This window comes from Alexandromys fortis, unplaced genomic scaffold (genome assembly GCF_014885135.2).
Source record: "Alexandromys fortis isolate MF-2015 unplaced genomic scaffold, M_Fortis_MF-2015_v1.1 scaffold_100_3062768_6864082, whole genome shotgun sequence".
Lineage (NCBI taxonomy): Eukaryota > Metazoa > Chordata > Mammalia > Rodentia > Cricetidae > Alexandromys > Alexandromys fortis.
In genome coordinates, this window is record NW_026067993.1 from 203,694 (window position 1) to 222,109 (window position 18,416).

Genomic DNA, 18,416 nt, shown 5'->3' on the forward strand with positions numbered 1-18,416 from the left:
GGGCAGGGAACCCTGACTGCCCCTCAGACTGGAGAGGGAGGGGGAGAGGAGTAGGGGGGGAGGGGGAGAGGAGAGGGAGGAGGGGGGAAAAGGGAGACGGGGAGGGAAATGGGAGGCGGGGAGGAGGCGGAAATCTTTTTTTTTTCAATAAAAAAATTATATTTAAAAAAAATTAATAAATGAACAAACAGACAAAAAAAGAAGTATCACCCCATTTTCACAGTGGACTCAACCATATAAAAGTGGTCAAACCCATAATCTTCACAATTCAAGTCATTGTTATAATTGTTCTTAAAAGCTGATTAATTAGATAGAAATATATTCTAGGTATGCCCATGATATATTGTATTCTTCAATTTAAAACAAAGAAAGTGTGTAGAAGACATGACTGAACAGGCAGAGGCAGTGGTGTGTGGACCTGTCATTCTGAGCTTGCCCCTCAGATCCTGGGAGAGAACTTATGCAGAGATAGGTCCTCTGACCTTTATATACCTACCCTCGGATGGATGTGTGTGTGCATGCACACACACACGGGGGGGGGGAGGAGGTGGAGGAAAAGGAGAGAGTAATAATCCGGTTGGGATCTACTAATGCTTTGGTTAGTTGATTGACTTTGGTTTTAGTTTGTTCATTTATTTGCTTTAAAGCTTATTTATTTTAATTGCACGTATGGATATTTTGCCTGCACCTATGTCTGTGAGCATCATGCATGCACAGTGTCTGCAGAGAGCAGAAGAGGCGGGTCAGAGTCCCTGGAACTGGAATTAGAGATTGTTGTGTGTCGCCATGTGGGTGCTAGGAACCAGGTCCTCTAGTGGAGCAGCCAGTAATCTTAACCACTGAGCCATCTCTCCAGCCGGGTTTGTCTTAAAGGTAAGAAATAGCACAGGAAGTGATGTAAATTTTTAACAGCGTCAAACAGCTCACAGAATAACTCTCAGAACTCGAACCCATGTCTCAATCACTAAGAAACCACAGGGTTTCCACTTACTTATTTCATATTGAGTACTTCATGCACTACAAATCATCAGACTGTAAATTTCAATAAAACTTAGTAAAGGGAATGTGACTTCCATTTGCCATATAAAGAAAAGATGACGGGGCTAGGGAGATGCCCTGTGGGGCAGGGTCAGAGTACTTGCCAGAAAACAAGAAAATCTGAGTTCAAATCTCTAGCACCCACAGGCAAAGCCAGGCATAGCCATATCCCCTGGAGCCTGGTACTCAGGCAGATCTTCTCCCAAGAGCATCTTCATGAGCTACATGCTGCACATCAGTCAAGTTCTAGAGCCTTTCATCAATTACAAGGCTGTAGTTCCTCTTTCAAGGACATGGGTGCAAATCTAGCCCTGTATGTGAGCCATCGTTATCTATGTTGACTTTGAAACAAAATACACACTTCCATACATCTTGAGTGTGTCCACACATTTTGGGGAGATAATGCATTACCTATTTTTTTAATAGGACCTACATAAAAAATAATTTTGATCTGGTAAAATTATCAAGTTCACCACCCTGGATGATATTTTCAGTTTCTCTCCAAACCTGGAGTCAAAGGGTCCAACCAAATATCCCTTCCTATTCCGAGGCAGCTTTAGCAGTTCAGCTTTCTATCATGCCGCTAACGGGAACAAACCAAAGAAAAGTGACAGGACGAAGGGACATTTTCCCTTTGAGTCCCTGTAAGCAGGAACTCCTTCCAGCCAGTAGTGGGAATGCAGAGAGGAAAATGCTGAGGTTGGAAATGAGAATCGCAGTGATTTTTCCACGTGGGAGAATATGGTCTGGAGGGAAGGGTAAAGACGTAACTGCTTAAGTAGACTGCACAGAAACCAGCAGGCGGTTCTTCAGTCGTGAGCGAGGAACTCCCTCACAATGGCATCCCACTACTCTTCGCATCACAGCCTTCGCTCTGCATCGTTTATATTCTAGTCGAGCCCAAGCGAAGTGTATTTAATAAAAACAACAGGAGCCTTAGGAACTGAAGCATGAGTGGAGACTGCAGTTATGCTGAACACTAGCTGTGTGCACTTGATTTATTTAGCCACATGGGACTTGAGTTTCTATTGGAAGAGACGGAGCTACAACAGCCGTGATCTGGTGTGAGAGCCAAGTGATCTGGAGTGTGTAAAGTGTAAATTGGTCTTAAGGAAAAGGAGTTACACGAATTCTAAGACGACCACGTTTAATTATGTTGTCATTAACGTAATTATCTATGCTTTAATTATGCTTATTTTTATTGTTGTTGTTACTATTATTATTAGGATGAAAATGCTTCTTCCTCAGTTTTTGGAGGTATGAAGAAAGCAGAATTCACCTACCAGGAAACCACATTCTGAAATCAGGATTTTCTGCCTTGAAGGTCAGTTCACTGTGCAGGAACCTCACTGTAGGACAGTGAATTTGGGGTCCAGAGTGCAAAACTCCTGACTTGTGTCCTGGGAATCTACAGTACTCTAGAGTACTCAGGATATTTCTGTTTTGTTGTTTACGTTAGAGTGTGCTTCCTATCAGAGGAGAAACTGGAGCATAGAGAGCCACACGGAAGACCAATCGGTGTGCCCACATGCCCATTCCTGTCTACGGTGATGCCTTTCGTGTAAAGACATTGACTGATCCCTCAAGGTCGCCATGATCCCTTTTATCCCCAGAGCCAGTTGCCCCTTTCATTTTTGTCAACAACACTTCCTTTTTGTTCCTGTCCCTCCAATGAGGAAGTGCGGCACAGACACAGACACAATACACCTCTTCATAAGGAAGGCATGAGTGTGTGCCAGATGGGCCGAGGGGATTACAACATGTTTCCTCTCCCATGGTGACTCAATGGGGCTGGTATGAGAACGCATCTTATTCAAGCAGGCAGCTTCCCCTGACAGAATTATGAGTCACAGTTCCTGGGGAGAAAGTGCACTTACCAACATTTGGGGGAAGGGGATCTTTGGGTGAACACAAAAAGGTCGCTCAGAAAAGCAGCTCCGCCAGGGTAACCGGGCAGGCAGCTGACCTCACAAGCTTCTGGAAGCTTTGATCTCTCCACAGCAGTAGCAATGGTCACTGCTCAATTTGACTTCCAGGTGTGGCACTTGACACTCTAATGGGAATCATTACTGTGGCTTCAAAGAGTGCCAATAGGAAACTGTCCAGTTTGAGAAGAGGGGTTTCCAAGAGTTTAGAAACAAACAAACGAAATGAATAAATCTTCACCTTCAAGTACCTTAAAATAAAGAGGGGGGGGGTGATCACAGAGGAAAAGAGAAAGAAGAAAAAAGGGAAGGGAGAGAGGGAAGAAGATTGGAAAGAAAAAGGTGACAGGGGAGGAGAGGATAATAAGAGGTTCAAAGGCAAATGACAGGAAAGTGGTAGAGTGACGTGTGCTGATGGAGTATTAGCAGATGGTGGGAGATGCCAACGCAATGCTAATGGGGTACAGGAGAGTGATCGGCAGGGCCATTTTTTAACTTCAAACGGCCAAGGAAAGCCTCCGTGAGAAGATAACAGTCAATCAGGACTACGTCAAATGAAAATAAATTATAGGCTGGGGTTTTCATCATCATATTTCAGAATCACTACACCAAGTTCCTTCCAATCAAACAGATATGCAATAGATGCTGGCATATTCGTGTGGCTCAGCTGTATGCTAGCACATCCCAGTTGAATCCTAGGCCTGGTTAAACACAGCCTTTCCTCTGTGAAGTCCCACAGGGCCCACAAGTTTAGATATGATCTGTTCTTTCAGCTGTACTCTGTCCTAGTTACACCCTGTCTTTCGAGTTATTTTTGGTTTCTAATACAATGCTCTAAGTGGCATAGAAAAACTGAAATGCGCCCAGCAATGATGATCAGGATGGTAGGAGGGCTGAAATTCATGCCAAGTGAAGAGTCGAAGGTACATATTGCAGAACACTGGGGTCATGGTTACATAATGCTGATTTAACACTTCCAAAGGGTTCTCAAAGAGAATAGCCATTAAAGCAATGATAGTCAAAGCACAGCCCATGGTGTTCATAGGAATTATACATAGGGATCTTTATTAAAATTAGGATCCCTGGGGTCCCTGTGTAAAAACCAAAGAAGCTGTGCTTTTTAGGTATTTTCTTTTTCAATCATGAGGCTAAATCAAAGAAATATATAAAAATGACAGAGACTATTTTCAGTTCTAGGTGCAAGATTTTTATAAAAAAAATTGATGAATCAAAAAAATAAAACAGTCTGCAATTATATGTTCACTAGGTAGAGCAAACCTGGGTGACGATGAGAAGCAATTTAGAGATGAAAGGAGGCATCAAAAGATGGGCTTTGGGATACCCAGCCTCATACCTCTGCTTATGTGGGATCCAGGACCATGGTTACTAAGTTTGGTTACTCAAACTCCCTAAAGATCTTGGTTGTATCCTCTTGCAAAGTCATATCCGAAGAAAGAAAGAACCTAGCAGCAAAGCCTCTGTTGCTTATGCAGTTTAGATGCAGTTTGATTAAAACCATGGGTTTGGTTTGGTTTTTAGCATCCCACTGGACTGCTGCCAAATGAATCTTCTTTCGTCCTGGTACAAATTTGGAAAATAGGTCGTGCTAGATCCCTGCTATTTCCTCCATAGGATTTAAGGTAAGAAGAAGGAGAAATATCCTGGAGGTTATGGAGTTGAGATCTCCCCTGTGTTTATACAAATCAGCTCTTTTCCTAAGTGTTCTAGTTCCCCTCATCCCCAAATTCTATTGCTCTTGCAGATAATTTCTTCTGTGCAACTACAGAAGACCACAGAACAAAACCAACATTGTGTTCTCAACATTGTGAGAAAGAGAGGATGCGTGATCCTGTATGTTATTTTAATTTCAATTATCTACTAAGCACCACACACTCACCTGAGGCATGACTCTGCAGGATCCCATAGAAGGACAGACTCATCAAACACCATAGTAGTCCCATCCTGTCAACATAAAAAGAAAGGTAAGGGAGGATAGTTCTTCCCCGGAGGGTCTTAATAATCACTGGCAATTCATGCTAACTAGAGGTCCAGAACAATTCCACGGATTTCACAATATTAACAAGTTGTATTGTCAGAACCAACAACAAAATTGGTAAGTTTTGTTTCACATTCTCATTTGCCTTTGAATCCCCAAATTACATATCGATAAACTCAAACAAGTTTAAATAACGTAACTGGAATCCCTTGACTAGAAAAAGGATCAGGCACCATTACAATCTAGCTGTGAGGCTCCTGAACTCTCTGCTAATCCAGGAACTATAACTGGTACATTAAAAAAAAAAAGTTCATCTAGATTCTTTGACTTGGACTCACACTTCCGGCAGATGAATTTGACCCTCTTACCCTTCTTTAAGTTCCCTTATCTAGTCTCAGCAGGAAATATGTTATCATCACGTACTTTTCTATCTTAGTGACGAATTAAAAATCTAGAGGGCCTGGATTCAGACAGAGTCTGCAGTCAGTCACATAGAATTCCATTCATATCATTGGGAACTATGGAAAGCTCCGGCCCTTCTTATGCATGGAAAAGACAAAGGACAGGGCAGTAATCTCTATGATCTTTAGCTTTCTAATGATAACCAACAGGAACGGTCTACTAGCAAGATCCTGCTCCCATATATGGTTGTGTGGTCTTCAATGTAGAAGATTCAACAATTCTGTAAAGTACATCTTTTTCTAGTCCTCTGGTCTTGCCTGACCAATGGGCAAGTGTCTGCAGGGTTATAAATACAGAAATATGGAATGACTCAGACATTCCAGGCTCATGACTTCTGCCTTCTGGTTGATGAAAGCACCCATGCAAACATGCTTGGAGACATCTGGGAACTTGTCTACATCACACTTCTAGAAAACAACGGAGATCAGAGTTTTTTTTAACTTTATTTTTAAACTCTCATCAAGTGCAGGGAAACACATACCTAAAATGGCCAAAACCGAATACTTGACAGTATGACATAAACCATCAAAATGGGCCACATTTAAGACTACTCCATGGAAATAATGGGTATGAATTGAAATCACCCGAACATCATAGGCTGTGTTGTACATCCTAGCATAAAATGCAAATTACTACCACCAACATTTATTATAGCAACAGACGGCCAAAAATCTCCAGTTTCTCTTTAGGCTACCTATATAAAAATCACAGGCGAGTTTCTCACAAGAGATATCACATGCAAACATTGTATCTCAAATATCAATTGAGATAAAATATCTTTCTGAACAACTGCTTTCCAAGCCTCACAACATTATCTTAAAGTTTAGCTGTATGCATCCATCACTCATTCATTCAATAAAGTACTTTGAAGGCTGGAGAGTGAGCATGGTGGTATAGCACTTCCATAACATATTCAATAACCAGGGCTTGAGCCACAATACCATCTTCCTCCTAAAAGTATTACAAAAATTTTAATAATAAGTTACAATAATCCAATTGCAGTGCATTTTAGTATGCATAATGCAGAGCCTTTTATGAGACTGCTTTTCTGCTGTTAATAAACCCATGAAGACCATCTCAATGTCTTCAACTATGTATAAAATATACACATGCAGACAGACTAGAAATATGACTTATCAGACAGCGGGTATATTAGTAAGTAGAGTCTTATGGGAACTTAAAATATGTACAAAAAGAATAAACTGCAGTACAAAGTCAATAAAAGATAAAAGAAAGCAACCAATCAGTATGATTAAATATGAGCAAAGAAAAGATTTCTCCAGCCAAAGACTAGGAAGACTGAACTCTGTGAAGACTCTTTCACAGTAAGCAAGAACTGGATGGTTATTGGGAATCAAGGCAGAAGGGAAAATATGGGGAAATGGGACTCTTGGAGAATAACATTTACAGATAAAGAAAATATGAGACCCAAGTATAAAATACTCTGATAATAATTCTGTTTGGCTCAAGAACAGGGTACTAGAAAAAGAACTATAGATGATTGTTGGAAATCTGAAAATGCCAACGCTGTGAAGGGCAGGCTAAAGACATGTGATTTAACTTAGGCAGCAAACAAGAGAACTGATGTCTTCTGAGTGGAGAAGTGCTACAGTGAGAGAGTGGTGATCCGCTCATGCCTTAGGGAAGTCACTCTGCCACACATGGAGGGGAAGAATAATTGGCCACTAAATTCTGTCTTATTGGATCCTGAGTTCATCACACAGTAATTGCTCTCCTGCTAGGCTTTTTTTTTTTTTTTGTCATTGACACACTTGCTCAGCATGCCACCTATGTCCTCACCCAAGTCATTAATAAAAGTAATTAATAATTCTGCATCAATCCTTGTCAGCGTGAGCAGGAAGATTTTGCACTGCTGATTTGGAGCATAGCAGTTTCAACCACCCTGCTCAGCTCTGTTAAAGTATTCTGACCTTCCTTATTGCTTTTGGCTATTTAACACACACACACACACACACACACACACACATACACACACACACACACACACACACACCTCTTTGGATTTTACCAATTCCCTGTTTGTAAGTTGCTGGGTATGTAGAGCAACACGGAGAAGACATTCTAATTAGTGTGATTGAGGACCTTAATTGATATTCCCAAGAGTGACTAGATTATGCAGGATGGAGCAGAGTCAGGTCACCAATAGAGAGCTAATCCAAAGATAACCTTTGTTCAAACACAAATCCAGGGTCAACCTTGCCCTGTGATGAATAAAACATCAAGCCTACAGAGCAGAAATTGGCTTGTGCAGCATGTTTTGACAGACTAAAGGTACCAAGGTTAGTGGAAGATGGCTGACTGGCCTGAACCTCTTTAAAAGGTGATGATCCATTTAATACTGGCTTGCATTCAGCCTTGGAATTTTGTTATTGAAAAAAGAGGAATACGCTTTTAGTTCTTGGGTCTTAGAGTACAAGGGGGCACTGAATCAGAGATGGAGAAATCGGCAGAAGGCAGCAGAACTGTCTACTAACGCAAGGACTCATAGTGTCTGAATTATAGTTAGTTTTACCTAACTGTGGCGGTGTCTATCAGATCCTGCTCTTGTTTCAGATAATAGACACCTACTTGTATTTTCAGACAACCTTTCCTGTTACCCGCTTCACTTCCTATCAGTACTACTCTGATGTTCAATGCCATTGTTTCTTAATATACAAACTTCAATGTATATATCATTTAGCAAGCAGTTTCAAATACAAGTTTAATTCTACATAGGTATAAAACTGTTATCAAGGATTTACTTTCTGCTCACCACTTTTATACCTATCTCTGCATAAGAAACCTTCTTTGGCCACATTCTCTTGGGCTAATAAGCTCTGGCTCTCCTAGGCTTTGAGAAGGCCATCATGGATTCTCTCCCTGGACCAGCATCCTCAGTTTGCTGCCCCAAGGCTGTTTGTCATGCATTTGCTCAGGTTTCCCTCTGCACAATGGCACTTCCAGAGCCATGGAGTAATGATTTTCTGCTAGATGACTCTATGTATAATTGTATGCTCTCAGAATGATCACCCCTGAATTCTCACTGAGATTTCAGTCAGTCTGGCCTCTGCCAGTTTTACTTCTCCCTTGGGCATGAATCTGATTTTACTTGCTTTATTCCTGTCTTTTTTAATGATCTAACCATGGAAAACCTGGCTACTACCATCAAAGCACAAATCTTAGATGTCCAAACCCATGCAAGGTGAAAACTGCTACCAAAACACTTCCCTCAGTTCTATGCTATGTTTGTTAAGTCCATCCATGTTTTCCCTTTCCAGTCTCTAAATTACAGATAAACCTGAATAGGTTTCCCATGAGCACACATCTGAGACATGACAAGCAAACCTCTACCTTACCTCATTTTATTTTAAAAAAAGTAGAATAATATTTATTAAGGAATGAAGATTGGTTTTCATTCACCTTACATTGCCTAGCAGATAATTTGGACCCATAAGAGGGTCTCTGTGAGATAATTTCGGGAACCAATATTTACAAATAAGCAAGCTTTCCAACAAACTAACACAAAAGGCACTCATTAAAGGTAATATAAAAGAAGTGTGCTCTGCCCTCTCCTTCTTAGCAACAAAGCTTTAGCACACAAGCACAATAAAGGGCAGCGTTCTGAGGACTCGAAAGCGCAAACAACTGAGTAATCTATTTAAGTACACAGAGGACATTCATCCAGGTAGGTCATAGTATGTGTGACCAATCAAACCAAAGGATCTTTAAATGAAATAAGAAGACAGCCCTTAACCATAGGGTCCAATGAGACATAAAAAAAGAGAATTAAAGGTAAAAAAATCTTCAAAAGTGAGCAATATAGTTCTAAATAATTCATGGGTCAAAAGAAAATCTCCAAGGGAGAGCAGAATTGAGTTTGAAATATCATATACCGACTCAGTGCTTAGAAAACAATATGTTGTACGAAATGCACTGTGCTAGAAAGAGTGTTATAACGTGAGCAGTTTGATAGTCTACCTTTAGATCCTAGCAGTGAAAAAACAGGTAAACTAAGAAACAAAACACAAAGCAAGCATACAAAGAAAAAACATAAGAAGCAGAGATCAAAATATTTTAAATTGGGTAAAAGCAGGGGGAAAAAGTAAAATGGGTTTTCAGAAAAGAGGGGTGAAAGTGATGTACCCTAGTCAGGTAAAGCGAGAAGAGACAGAATATACATAAAGCAGGCATGAAAGAAGAGATATGTCCATTGATCATAGACGAATTAAATACATAAGCTAGCTCAATAAACTTGGGCATATAGATTAGATAACATAGATGCAACGAACCAACATCTTGAAAGACACAAACTTACAGTATTTAGCTAAAATGAAATATATCCTGATTAGTCCTTTGAATACTGAGGGTATGAAAATGTGTTCATCTCTAGAGCTTCTAGAAGAGTACAACTTTGATAACACCTAGATGTCAATCTTACAAGAGCAAACAAGAAAGAAACAAGTGCATTGCTCTGCCTTTGTCCTTTTGGCTCACAAAACCTATGTAACGCTTTGGTGTCCTGTAGTTGTTTCTTTGTTTATCTGTTTGAGTCCAGAGATTTCCCCCTATGTTTTACTCCTGCTTTGAGAACCTATTTTGACTATTACAAACAATGCTGCTATGAACATAGTAGAGCATATACTTTTGTTGTATGATAAGGCCTCTCTTGGGTATATTCCCAAGAGTGGTATTGCTGGGTCCATGGAAACAACCTAGATGCCCTTCAATTGAAGAATGGATGAAGAAAGTATGGAATATATACATATTAGAGTACTACTCAGCAGTAAAAAACAAGGACTTCTTGAAGTTTGCAGGCAAATGGATGGAAATAGAAAACACTATCCTGAGGTAAGCCAGACCCAAAAAGAGGATCATGGGATGTACTCACTCATATTTGGTTTCTACCCATAAATAAAGGACATTGAGCCTATAATTCGGGTTCTTAGAGAAACTAAATAAGAAGGTGAACCCAAAGAAAAACATTTAGGCACCTTCCTGAATATTAACCTTCATCAGGTGATGAAAGGTGACAGAGACAAAGACAGAGACCCACATTGGAGCACCAGACTGAAATCTCAAGGTCCAAATCAGGAGCAGAAGGAGAGAGAGCACGAGCAAGGAATTCAGGACCGCGAGAGGTGCACCCACACACTGAGACAATGGGGATATTCTATAGGGAACTCACCAAGGCCAGCTGGCCAGGGTCTGAAAAAGCCTGGGTTAAAACCGGACTCGCTGAACATAGCGGACAATGAGGACTACTGAGACCTCGAGAACAATGGGTTTTTGTTCCTACTGCACCTATTGGTTTTGTGGGAGCCTAGGCAGTTTGGATGCTCACCTTACTAGACCTGGATGGAGGTGGGTGGTCCTTGGACTTCCCACAGGGCAGGGAACCGTGATTGCTCTTTGGGCTACCGAGGGAGGAGGACTTGATTGGGGGAGGGGGAGGGAAAGGGGAGGCGGCGGTGGGGAAGAGACAGAAATCTTAAATAAATAAATAAATAAATATTTAAAGATGAAAAAAAAAGAACCTATTTTGATCGCATTCTGCCCCCAAGTCTGCCCCCCAACTCTTCCCAGGTGATCTACTCTCAGCTTCATGTCTTTTTTTTTTAATAACTTTCGCTGTTTTAGTAAAGCATATTCTCTAATTTCTGCCTCCTCTATGCTTCTGGGGGTGAGACAACCCACAAGAGCCTGCATCATGGCCAATCTTCTACGATCTAGGATTGAGGAAAACTGACTCCTCCCAGAACCCATTAACTGTCCATAATCTCTCAGTTAGGGGCAGGGGCTCATGAATTACTTACCCTCCTTGCTGGAAGGTTGGTTCTCTTGATCCTACGCAGACATCCATAGCTGCTGTAAGTTCTTGATATAGCTGTCTTGTCATTCTCATAAGATACTGTTTGTTTCAACTGGCCTTCTCAACCTAGTCTCTTACAATCTTTCATTGAGAAGACACTGGTTTTCCCCAAGCTTACTGACAGGTTTAGTTAATTCCAACCAGAATGTCAAAAAGAGCTTTAGATCTAGATAGATGATTTACATGGAAGATTGACAGGGAAGGAAAGAGCGGGGCGCCGTGATAGGAAATAATTTTTTTAAACAATAATAATGAGGCATCACACGGTCAACAACCTATTCTTTAAATATTAAGGCTTTGACTTTACCTAAAACAATGTGCAGGAGGCAAATAAACACAACAAAGGTTGTTCAAGATCATTGCCCATTAGGGGAATATAAATGAAAACCATCAGTACAACTTGTCAGAATAGCTAACATTAAAACAAAACTCGAAATACCTATGGCTGAAAAAGGTAGAAAGTAGCTGGAAGCATCCTGCTGGGAGAGTCCAGACTGTAACACAGTGTGGCAGATTCTTGTAAAGTTAGACATCAATCCTGCTCTAGGACTCCTCACAATTTCAATCTCAGGTCTTTCTTACATTAGAAATAAAATCTTTGCACACACACACGCACACACACAATCTGTATACGAAAAATGTAGTGCACCATTAATTGCTTAAACCTGCAAACAACTCAAATGTCGCTCCATATATGAACTGACCGACGAGCTTTGCAGCAGGCAAAGAAGAGAATACGGCATTCCGAAGCAATGAGCATTAGTTAGTGTATGTTAAGTAACTTGGGGGCATTTCAAAGGCATTCTGCTAGATGAAAGAAGCCATTCTGAATGGGCTACACACTGCATGATTCCATTTACATGAGATTCTCAGAAAGATAGAACTGGTAAGACCGGGACCAGTCACTGAGGGTTGAGGTGGGAAAATAGTATATTGTAAAGGAGCTATTCAGTGGCATGGATCACTTGAACATCCTGATCGTGGCGATGGCTCTGGGGTCGAGGACACAAGCTAAAATCCATTGTCTTAGTTTCATTCCCATCACTGTGATAAAATCTCCTGATGGTGAGCAATGTATGGGAAAAAGAATCTATTTCAGTTCACAGTACGAGCTTACAGTCCACCATGCAGGAAAGTCAATGCATTAGGAACCCAGGCACTAGGCATAGTACATCTGCAGTCCAGAAAATGTTAAATGCGTGCTCAGCTTGCCTTCTCCATTTAATATTGTCCAGAATACCCTGCTGAGAAAATGGCCCCACCCACATTTAAGACGAGTCTTCCCACACCGCTTGGCTCGATAAGTACAAGCTCATGGGCCACTGAGACACCTCAGAAGTTAAAGGCAGCTGCCACTTGATGAGAGGAACCTGACCACCTGAGTCCACCTCCAGCACTCACAAAACTGTGGAAAGCGAGACTGGATACTGCAATGTTGTTCTCTGACATCACACATACACACACACACACACACACACACACATTGCGGCACATAAGCCCACACACTCATCATACACACATGCAATAATAACAAACATAATAGATCTTTAAAACATATAACCCCTTAGACATTTTTGGAAGTTAACCTTAATCATGGCAATTCTTCATAGGCATGGTCAGAGGCCTGCCCCAAAGTCTGAAGTCGGTAATTAATGGTAACTATCACATTCATAGAACTGTGATTCAAAAAAAGTCAATTGTATTATATTCTTATTGAATACACTTTACGTTACATGATTCTTTTCTAAAAACTGATCAAAGATTTGTGATGTCCTTTAGTCGTAGTGAAAGCCATTTTAACTGAAATATATTAGTTTCTATTTTCAATACTCACTTTCAAAATAACAGTCTGGCCATTAAGCACTGAATGTTCCAGAAAAGTCCAGCAGTAGATGTAAAGAGAGAGAGAGAGAGATCAATGAACTGTCCTCAACTTGAAACTCACCAAGCCAGTGCTACTAACCTTTCCCGGTGAAAAATCAAGGTCGAAGGTCAGACCAGAAAACATTAGCACACTCTAGGACATTGCTTTCCCCAGAGCTTCAAAACCCTGGGAACTTTGAGCGGACAGATATAATACACCACCTGCCATCTTCTGAAGCTTGGAATAGAATGTGAGCAGAAGGCCTTCATGCAGGGCTTTAACATTTTGAATAACAACGTGTTCTGAGAGGTGAGGGAGGACACATCACCATGAGGGCTCATCTCTGTCACACAGAGGGCAGAAGTAGGTTTGCTGTGAGTGGAGGTGAGAGAGGAGCTTAACAGAAGGCTGGAGCTGGGCTTGTTGGTTTGACTGCGTAACCCTGGACACCCTGACAGAAGAGGGAGGGGCAAACACCTGACAGAAGGTGTTTCCTCCAGAAAAATGGGGACCTGATCATTCTCCAGAATTTCAGACTAGTGGGCAAGAAGTCTACAGACAATCCCAAGCAAGGTTGGGAGTGCTTTATGTGCCTTCTCTGTAGTGTACAGACACTCCAAAGACTAAAATGTCATTGTAGGGACACTGAGGCTGGGAGATGGTAAACACTGGCATTTTGTCCCCTTATTTGTTGAGGAACATCTTTGAGTGCTCCTGAGGGAACTTAGCATCATCCAAGTGGAAAAGTAGTTGTCAAAAACGAAAGGCAACCATTAGCCTCTCCTGTGAGAGGACACATGCAACACCTGGAATCCGGGCATCATCTACAGAACATTAGCCTGTCCAATGAGATGACATGGGCAACATGTGGAATCAGGGAGCCATCTACATAGGACTATAACAAAAACATCCTTGAATATTTTCTGCAAGGAAGAACTCAAGTTACCAGGGCCTCACTCACAATCAGCTGCTGGGTACAATAGTATAATTCTTGATGTCTTATTCATGGATGTACTGGGCCCGAGTTTAGTTTAGCGATTCTAAAATACTTCAAAGGCGATGGTCAAGGTTCAGATTGAATATTCACACATGCAGAAAGCCGAGGCTGCACTGGTGTTCTCTAAAATGAAATTTGAACTTGGAAAAAAATTATTTTACTAAATCGGGGCGGGGGGACCTTTTTAGTTACAGATATTTAAATGACAAACACTATAAACATCTTTTATTATTAAGTAAGTCTGCCTTACTTACTTTTGAAAGGAGTCGATGGCCTGGCATTCCTTCTAATGCCCTCAGCAAATGTTTAAGAAGAACAAGGGAGAATAGATGTTATCCTGTTCTTATGAAAGGTGAAATTCTCTGACAAACAGAGGCTCCCAGTCTGGAAACCTCCCACATCAAACGTTTCTAATCATATGCACGGAGAGGGGAGAAATGGACTCACTTGGGTGCTCTGATGCCACCTGAAGTTCAAGTAGGGAATTAGGTGGAATTATTGCCACCATCGACATAGAGCAGCCATGTCACCTTAGGACTAGCAGCCAATCACTTCTGGGTTAGGAAATTAATTTCTTTTCCCAGCACAGAAAGCTTCTCAGCCATCTGAGGGTTTCTGCTACTTAAATTTCACGTAAAGACATGACTACCAATAACCTCTCTAATTCACAGGAATAGGGTACAGAACACGGTCCTGCCTGTAGAACTCTCCAGAGAGAGGTACCTCTAGAAACCATTCCAAAAAGGTCGAAGTGGCGAAACTGTAGCTACATTTTCATAGACCCATGCTTAAAAGACTCCCACGTTCTATCTTCTCAGTCTACAGCAACACATTCTCTTCAAGTCCAAAAGTTATTTATTGAGCTACTGCTTCAAACACATTACAGAGATAAACCCAGTGATGGCTAACGTTGTTTATCAACTTGATGAGGCTTAGCTTCAACCAAGAGACAAATCTCTTGCCATGTTTGTAACAGGGTTAGAGGATTGGATTTCTCTGAGACTTGCCCTAAATGTGAGCAATGCTATTGCACTGGTCCATGAGCCAGGGCCCTTGAATTGAACTTAATATAGAGGGGAAAGCGTGGGGAGCACCAACAATCATTTTCCTCAGCTTTCCTTACTATAGACTCAATGTTACCAACCGCCTCAGGCTCCCTCACCCAGACAGACCATGTCACAAATCTGTGAGCCAAAATAAACCTTCCTTTCCTTAAGCTGCAATCATTAGACATTTTTTTCACAGCAGTGAGAAATAAGAACTGTACTGTTGCCACGATGAGGAACCATGCAGCTTGGGAACCAGGATCACATACAGAAAAAGAAAAGAAAGGGAAAATATATACACAAAATAACAAGAACGGAAATGTTGAGCTTCATTACAAATGCCACCAAAGTCATGTTGAGATCTATGAGACAATCTTTAATGAATACTCTGGAAGACTGTCAAACAAAACTTAAAAAAAAAATGTTTGGAGAGTAATACGCCACAGCTTTCATGGGGGTTCATGACTCCTAATGACATTTTAGTGTCTTGAGACAATTTGTGAAGTAAATATCATAGTTAGCTTTGTTTAATAAAACATTATCCAAATTTATTTGACCATGAACTCCTTCCTATGCAAAATGCCTATCTGGGTCTCAGTGGGAATGCAGACACAGACAAAAAAACATCTAACTGTGGAAGGAAAGAAGACAGCAAGCCATCATTGAGAGCTCAATGCTGGGTTCTGAAGACACAGCTGCCTTCCCACTTGACGGTGAAATGAAATGAATCTAACTGTCCTCAGCCTCGTGCGTGCCTCTCCACTCCTTCTCAACCTTTCCCTGTTCTTTTTCTAGAAATAAACCGTCCTCTTTCTAAAAGCTCAGAGTAGGTGTTTGGACTTCTCAGAGTGCTTCGCGATAGTTCTGCCCTGGTCTAATTTGTTCAGGCTTCCTCTTTCAAAGTGGGACTTCAAATTTGTGCCCACAGGATACAATCTAAAACTGTTACACAATTAAAGACATATGTGTGTGTGTGTGTGTGTGTGTGTGTGTGTGTGTGAGAGAGAGAGAGAGAGAGAGAGAGAGAGAGAGAGAGAGAGAGAGAGAATATCCTAAATCAGGACAATCAACTTCTTAATTTCTTATTGGTCACTTTTTAACTGGTTAGCCTTGGATATGCTATGCAAGTACCACAGACTCTGGTATCCTTATCAATAATATAATATAGAAATCTTTACTTTAAAAAGTACTATAGGATCATGTTAATCTTCATGAAATAGCCCTATAAGTGGTGAGACATCAATATTCTATTTTGTACACCTACCTACAGGTTCATTCTGAGTTGTCAACCTCCTGGAGAATCCTATGAATCTTGTCAAGATCTTCTGCCTGTGAAATAAACCTGCCCATAGTAGCCATACTTGAATGAATCTTAGACGCCAACGTGCATCATGCTTTCACAGAGTACGTCCCTATGTTTCCATGGCAACCATACTTGAATGGATCTTGGGAGTCAACGTGCATCATCCTTTCACACAGTACTTTCTCATAGTGTTTCCCTATCAAAACAATGACTAGCTTGCTAGAGACAATTGATCAAACCACACCCTCACCTGCCCTCTTGTCCATTGCCTGGTGCCCTAGACAGGCCTCCCTTACTCTGTCAAATCAAGTAACACCAAGGGATACCGCACCCTCAATTACAAGAAAAAAAAAGTGGAACAATCTTGGATCCTAGTTCTGACTGTTCTTATTCACCCTGTGAACTTGGCCATGAATTTTATTGTCTATGTTTCTCCGCTTCTACAACTAGCTTTATTAGGAAGAGTTAAAGTCAAGACTTAAGTCAGAACCTTCAAGGAGGACTTAGCATAATCCAGGCTGACACGGTGCCAACTGGGAAGCACGGAGCTTTCTATGCTGGTATTGTCAGGGCACTGGAGAAAACAGTCTGCTCAGCATCCTTTCCCATCCATATCCCCAGTCCTGTCCCTGAAACGCAAAAGTCATATTCCTTGTCTTGATGCAAACTTGCAGAAGGCAATTTTAAAGAGGGTGAGAATAGCAAGGTTTAAAGATGATACCCTGTCTCTGTGTCTAAAGTGTTAAGGAAAATCTGCTTAGGGACTAACACTGAGGATGTCTGTGTCCCCAGTGAGAAAATTCTATGGCTTCTTTCACTAGGTTTTGGACACCAGGACCATCCTGACAGATGGCAATGTACACCCACCAGTCCCAGAGTCTGGGCTGTGACCTCAGTCCACCAAATCACACTGAGAGAAAGGGGAGGGGGAAGGGCTTCCTCATCGCATTTGATTTCTCATGCACTGGATATCTGGTGAGCTTATTACATACACATAAAGTAATGCCATGCAATCTACCTTGTATTATATTGAAAGTAAGCTGGAATTTTACAGTGTTATCATGTCTCCTAACCACTAACCACTCGCGACACTAATTTTAACAGTTATGCCGTACCTTCACCAAACAGCTACTTAACGAAAACTTCACTGGCCTCCCTCGCAGAGCGGTATCCAAGTAGTGTTTAATGTGAGGTTTTAAACAACTTAGAGAATAAAATTGCACAGAAAGACAAATCATGTACAAGATGAGCATCTTGTGGCTAAACCATAATATTGTGGGGCAGGGGGAGCTTTTATTCCAGGGCAAAACTGATTACTAGAGTGAGTGAGCACCTACAATGTGGAGTTCCTATGTCAAGTGCTAAAGGCAGCAGAGATCTTATCAGATCTCAGGCACCCAGGAGCTAACATCCTAGCAGAGAGAATCTCCACCTTAAATATGACTGATTATAATTGATTAAAATTGACTTTAATTAGTCATAATCAACCACAAAATTGGGAGATTAATGTCCCCACTTTATGTGTTTATTGATGGAATTATACCAGTTAACATATGTATTAGATATAAATATATACAGTGTCTTAAAGAGTATTTGCTATCAGTCCTTAAGTGACATTTAATTGCGTTTTCTTACGCGATTATAAGCATACACTCGGTGCAGGGAGCGCATTGGTATGCTGTAAAGAAGGCATTGCCTGCAGTGTAATAGGCAAGGGAGACTGGGGCCTGTTTGCTGGATGATAGAAAGGCGCTGCAACCCAGAGATGAAGCAGTAGAGTCTTCCTCAGAGATAGAATTCAGCTGGACTCTGAAAGCAGGTAGCACACTGAAAATACAGCCTTGCATAAGCAAAGGCATTCCAGACAAAACTGTCACCCAAGGCATGCCATACTTCTTACCAATGATCCTAGAAGG

General features: G+C 41.2%; 1 protein-coding gene across 2 annotated transcripts in view; it reads right to left on the reverse strand.

Moving 5' to 3' along the window:
- The window catches only part of Il1rap (interleukin 1 receptor accessory protein), a 139,765-nt gene that overhangs the window by 90,300 nt on the left and 31,049 nt on the right, over nucleotides 1–18,416 (reverse strand). The window contains exons 1-2 of one of the 2 annotated variants that reach the window (XM_050160013.1): nucleotides 13,125–13,157; nucleotides 4,861–4,925 (exon numbers count right to left, since the gene is read on the reverse strand). In XM_050160013.1, coding sequence (XP_050015970.1) covers nucleotides 4,861–4,924 — 64 coding nt within the window. In that variant the 5' untranslated portion in view covers nucleotide 4,925; nucleotides 13,125–13,157. Of the gene's footprint in view, nucleotides 1–4,860; nucleotides 4,926–13,124; nucleotides 13,158–18,416 lie in introns of those variants that run through there. The other variant, XM_050160014.1, reaches the window with a different exon arrangement.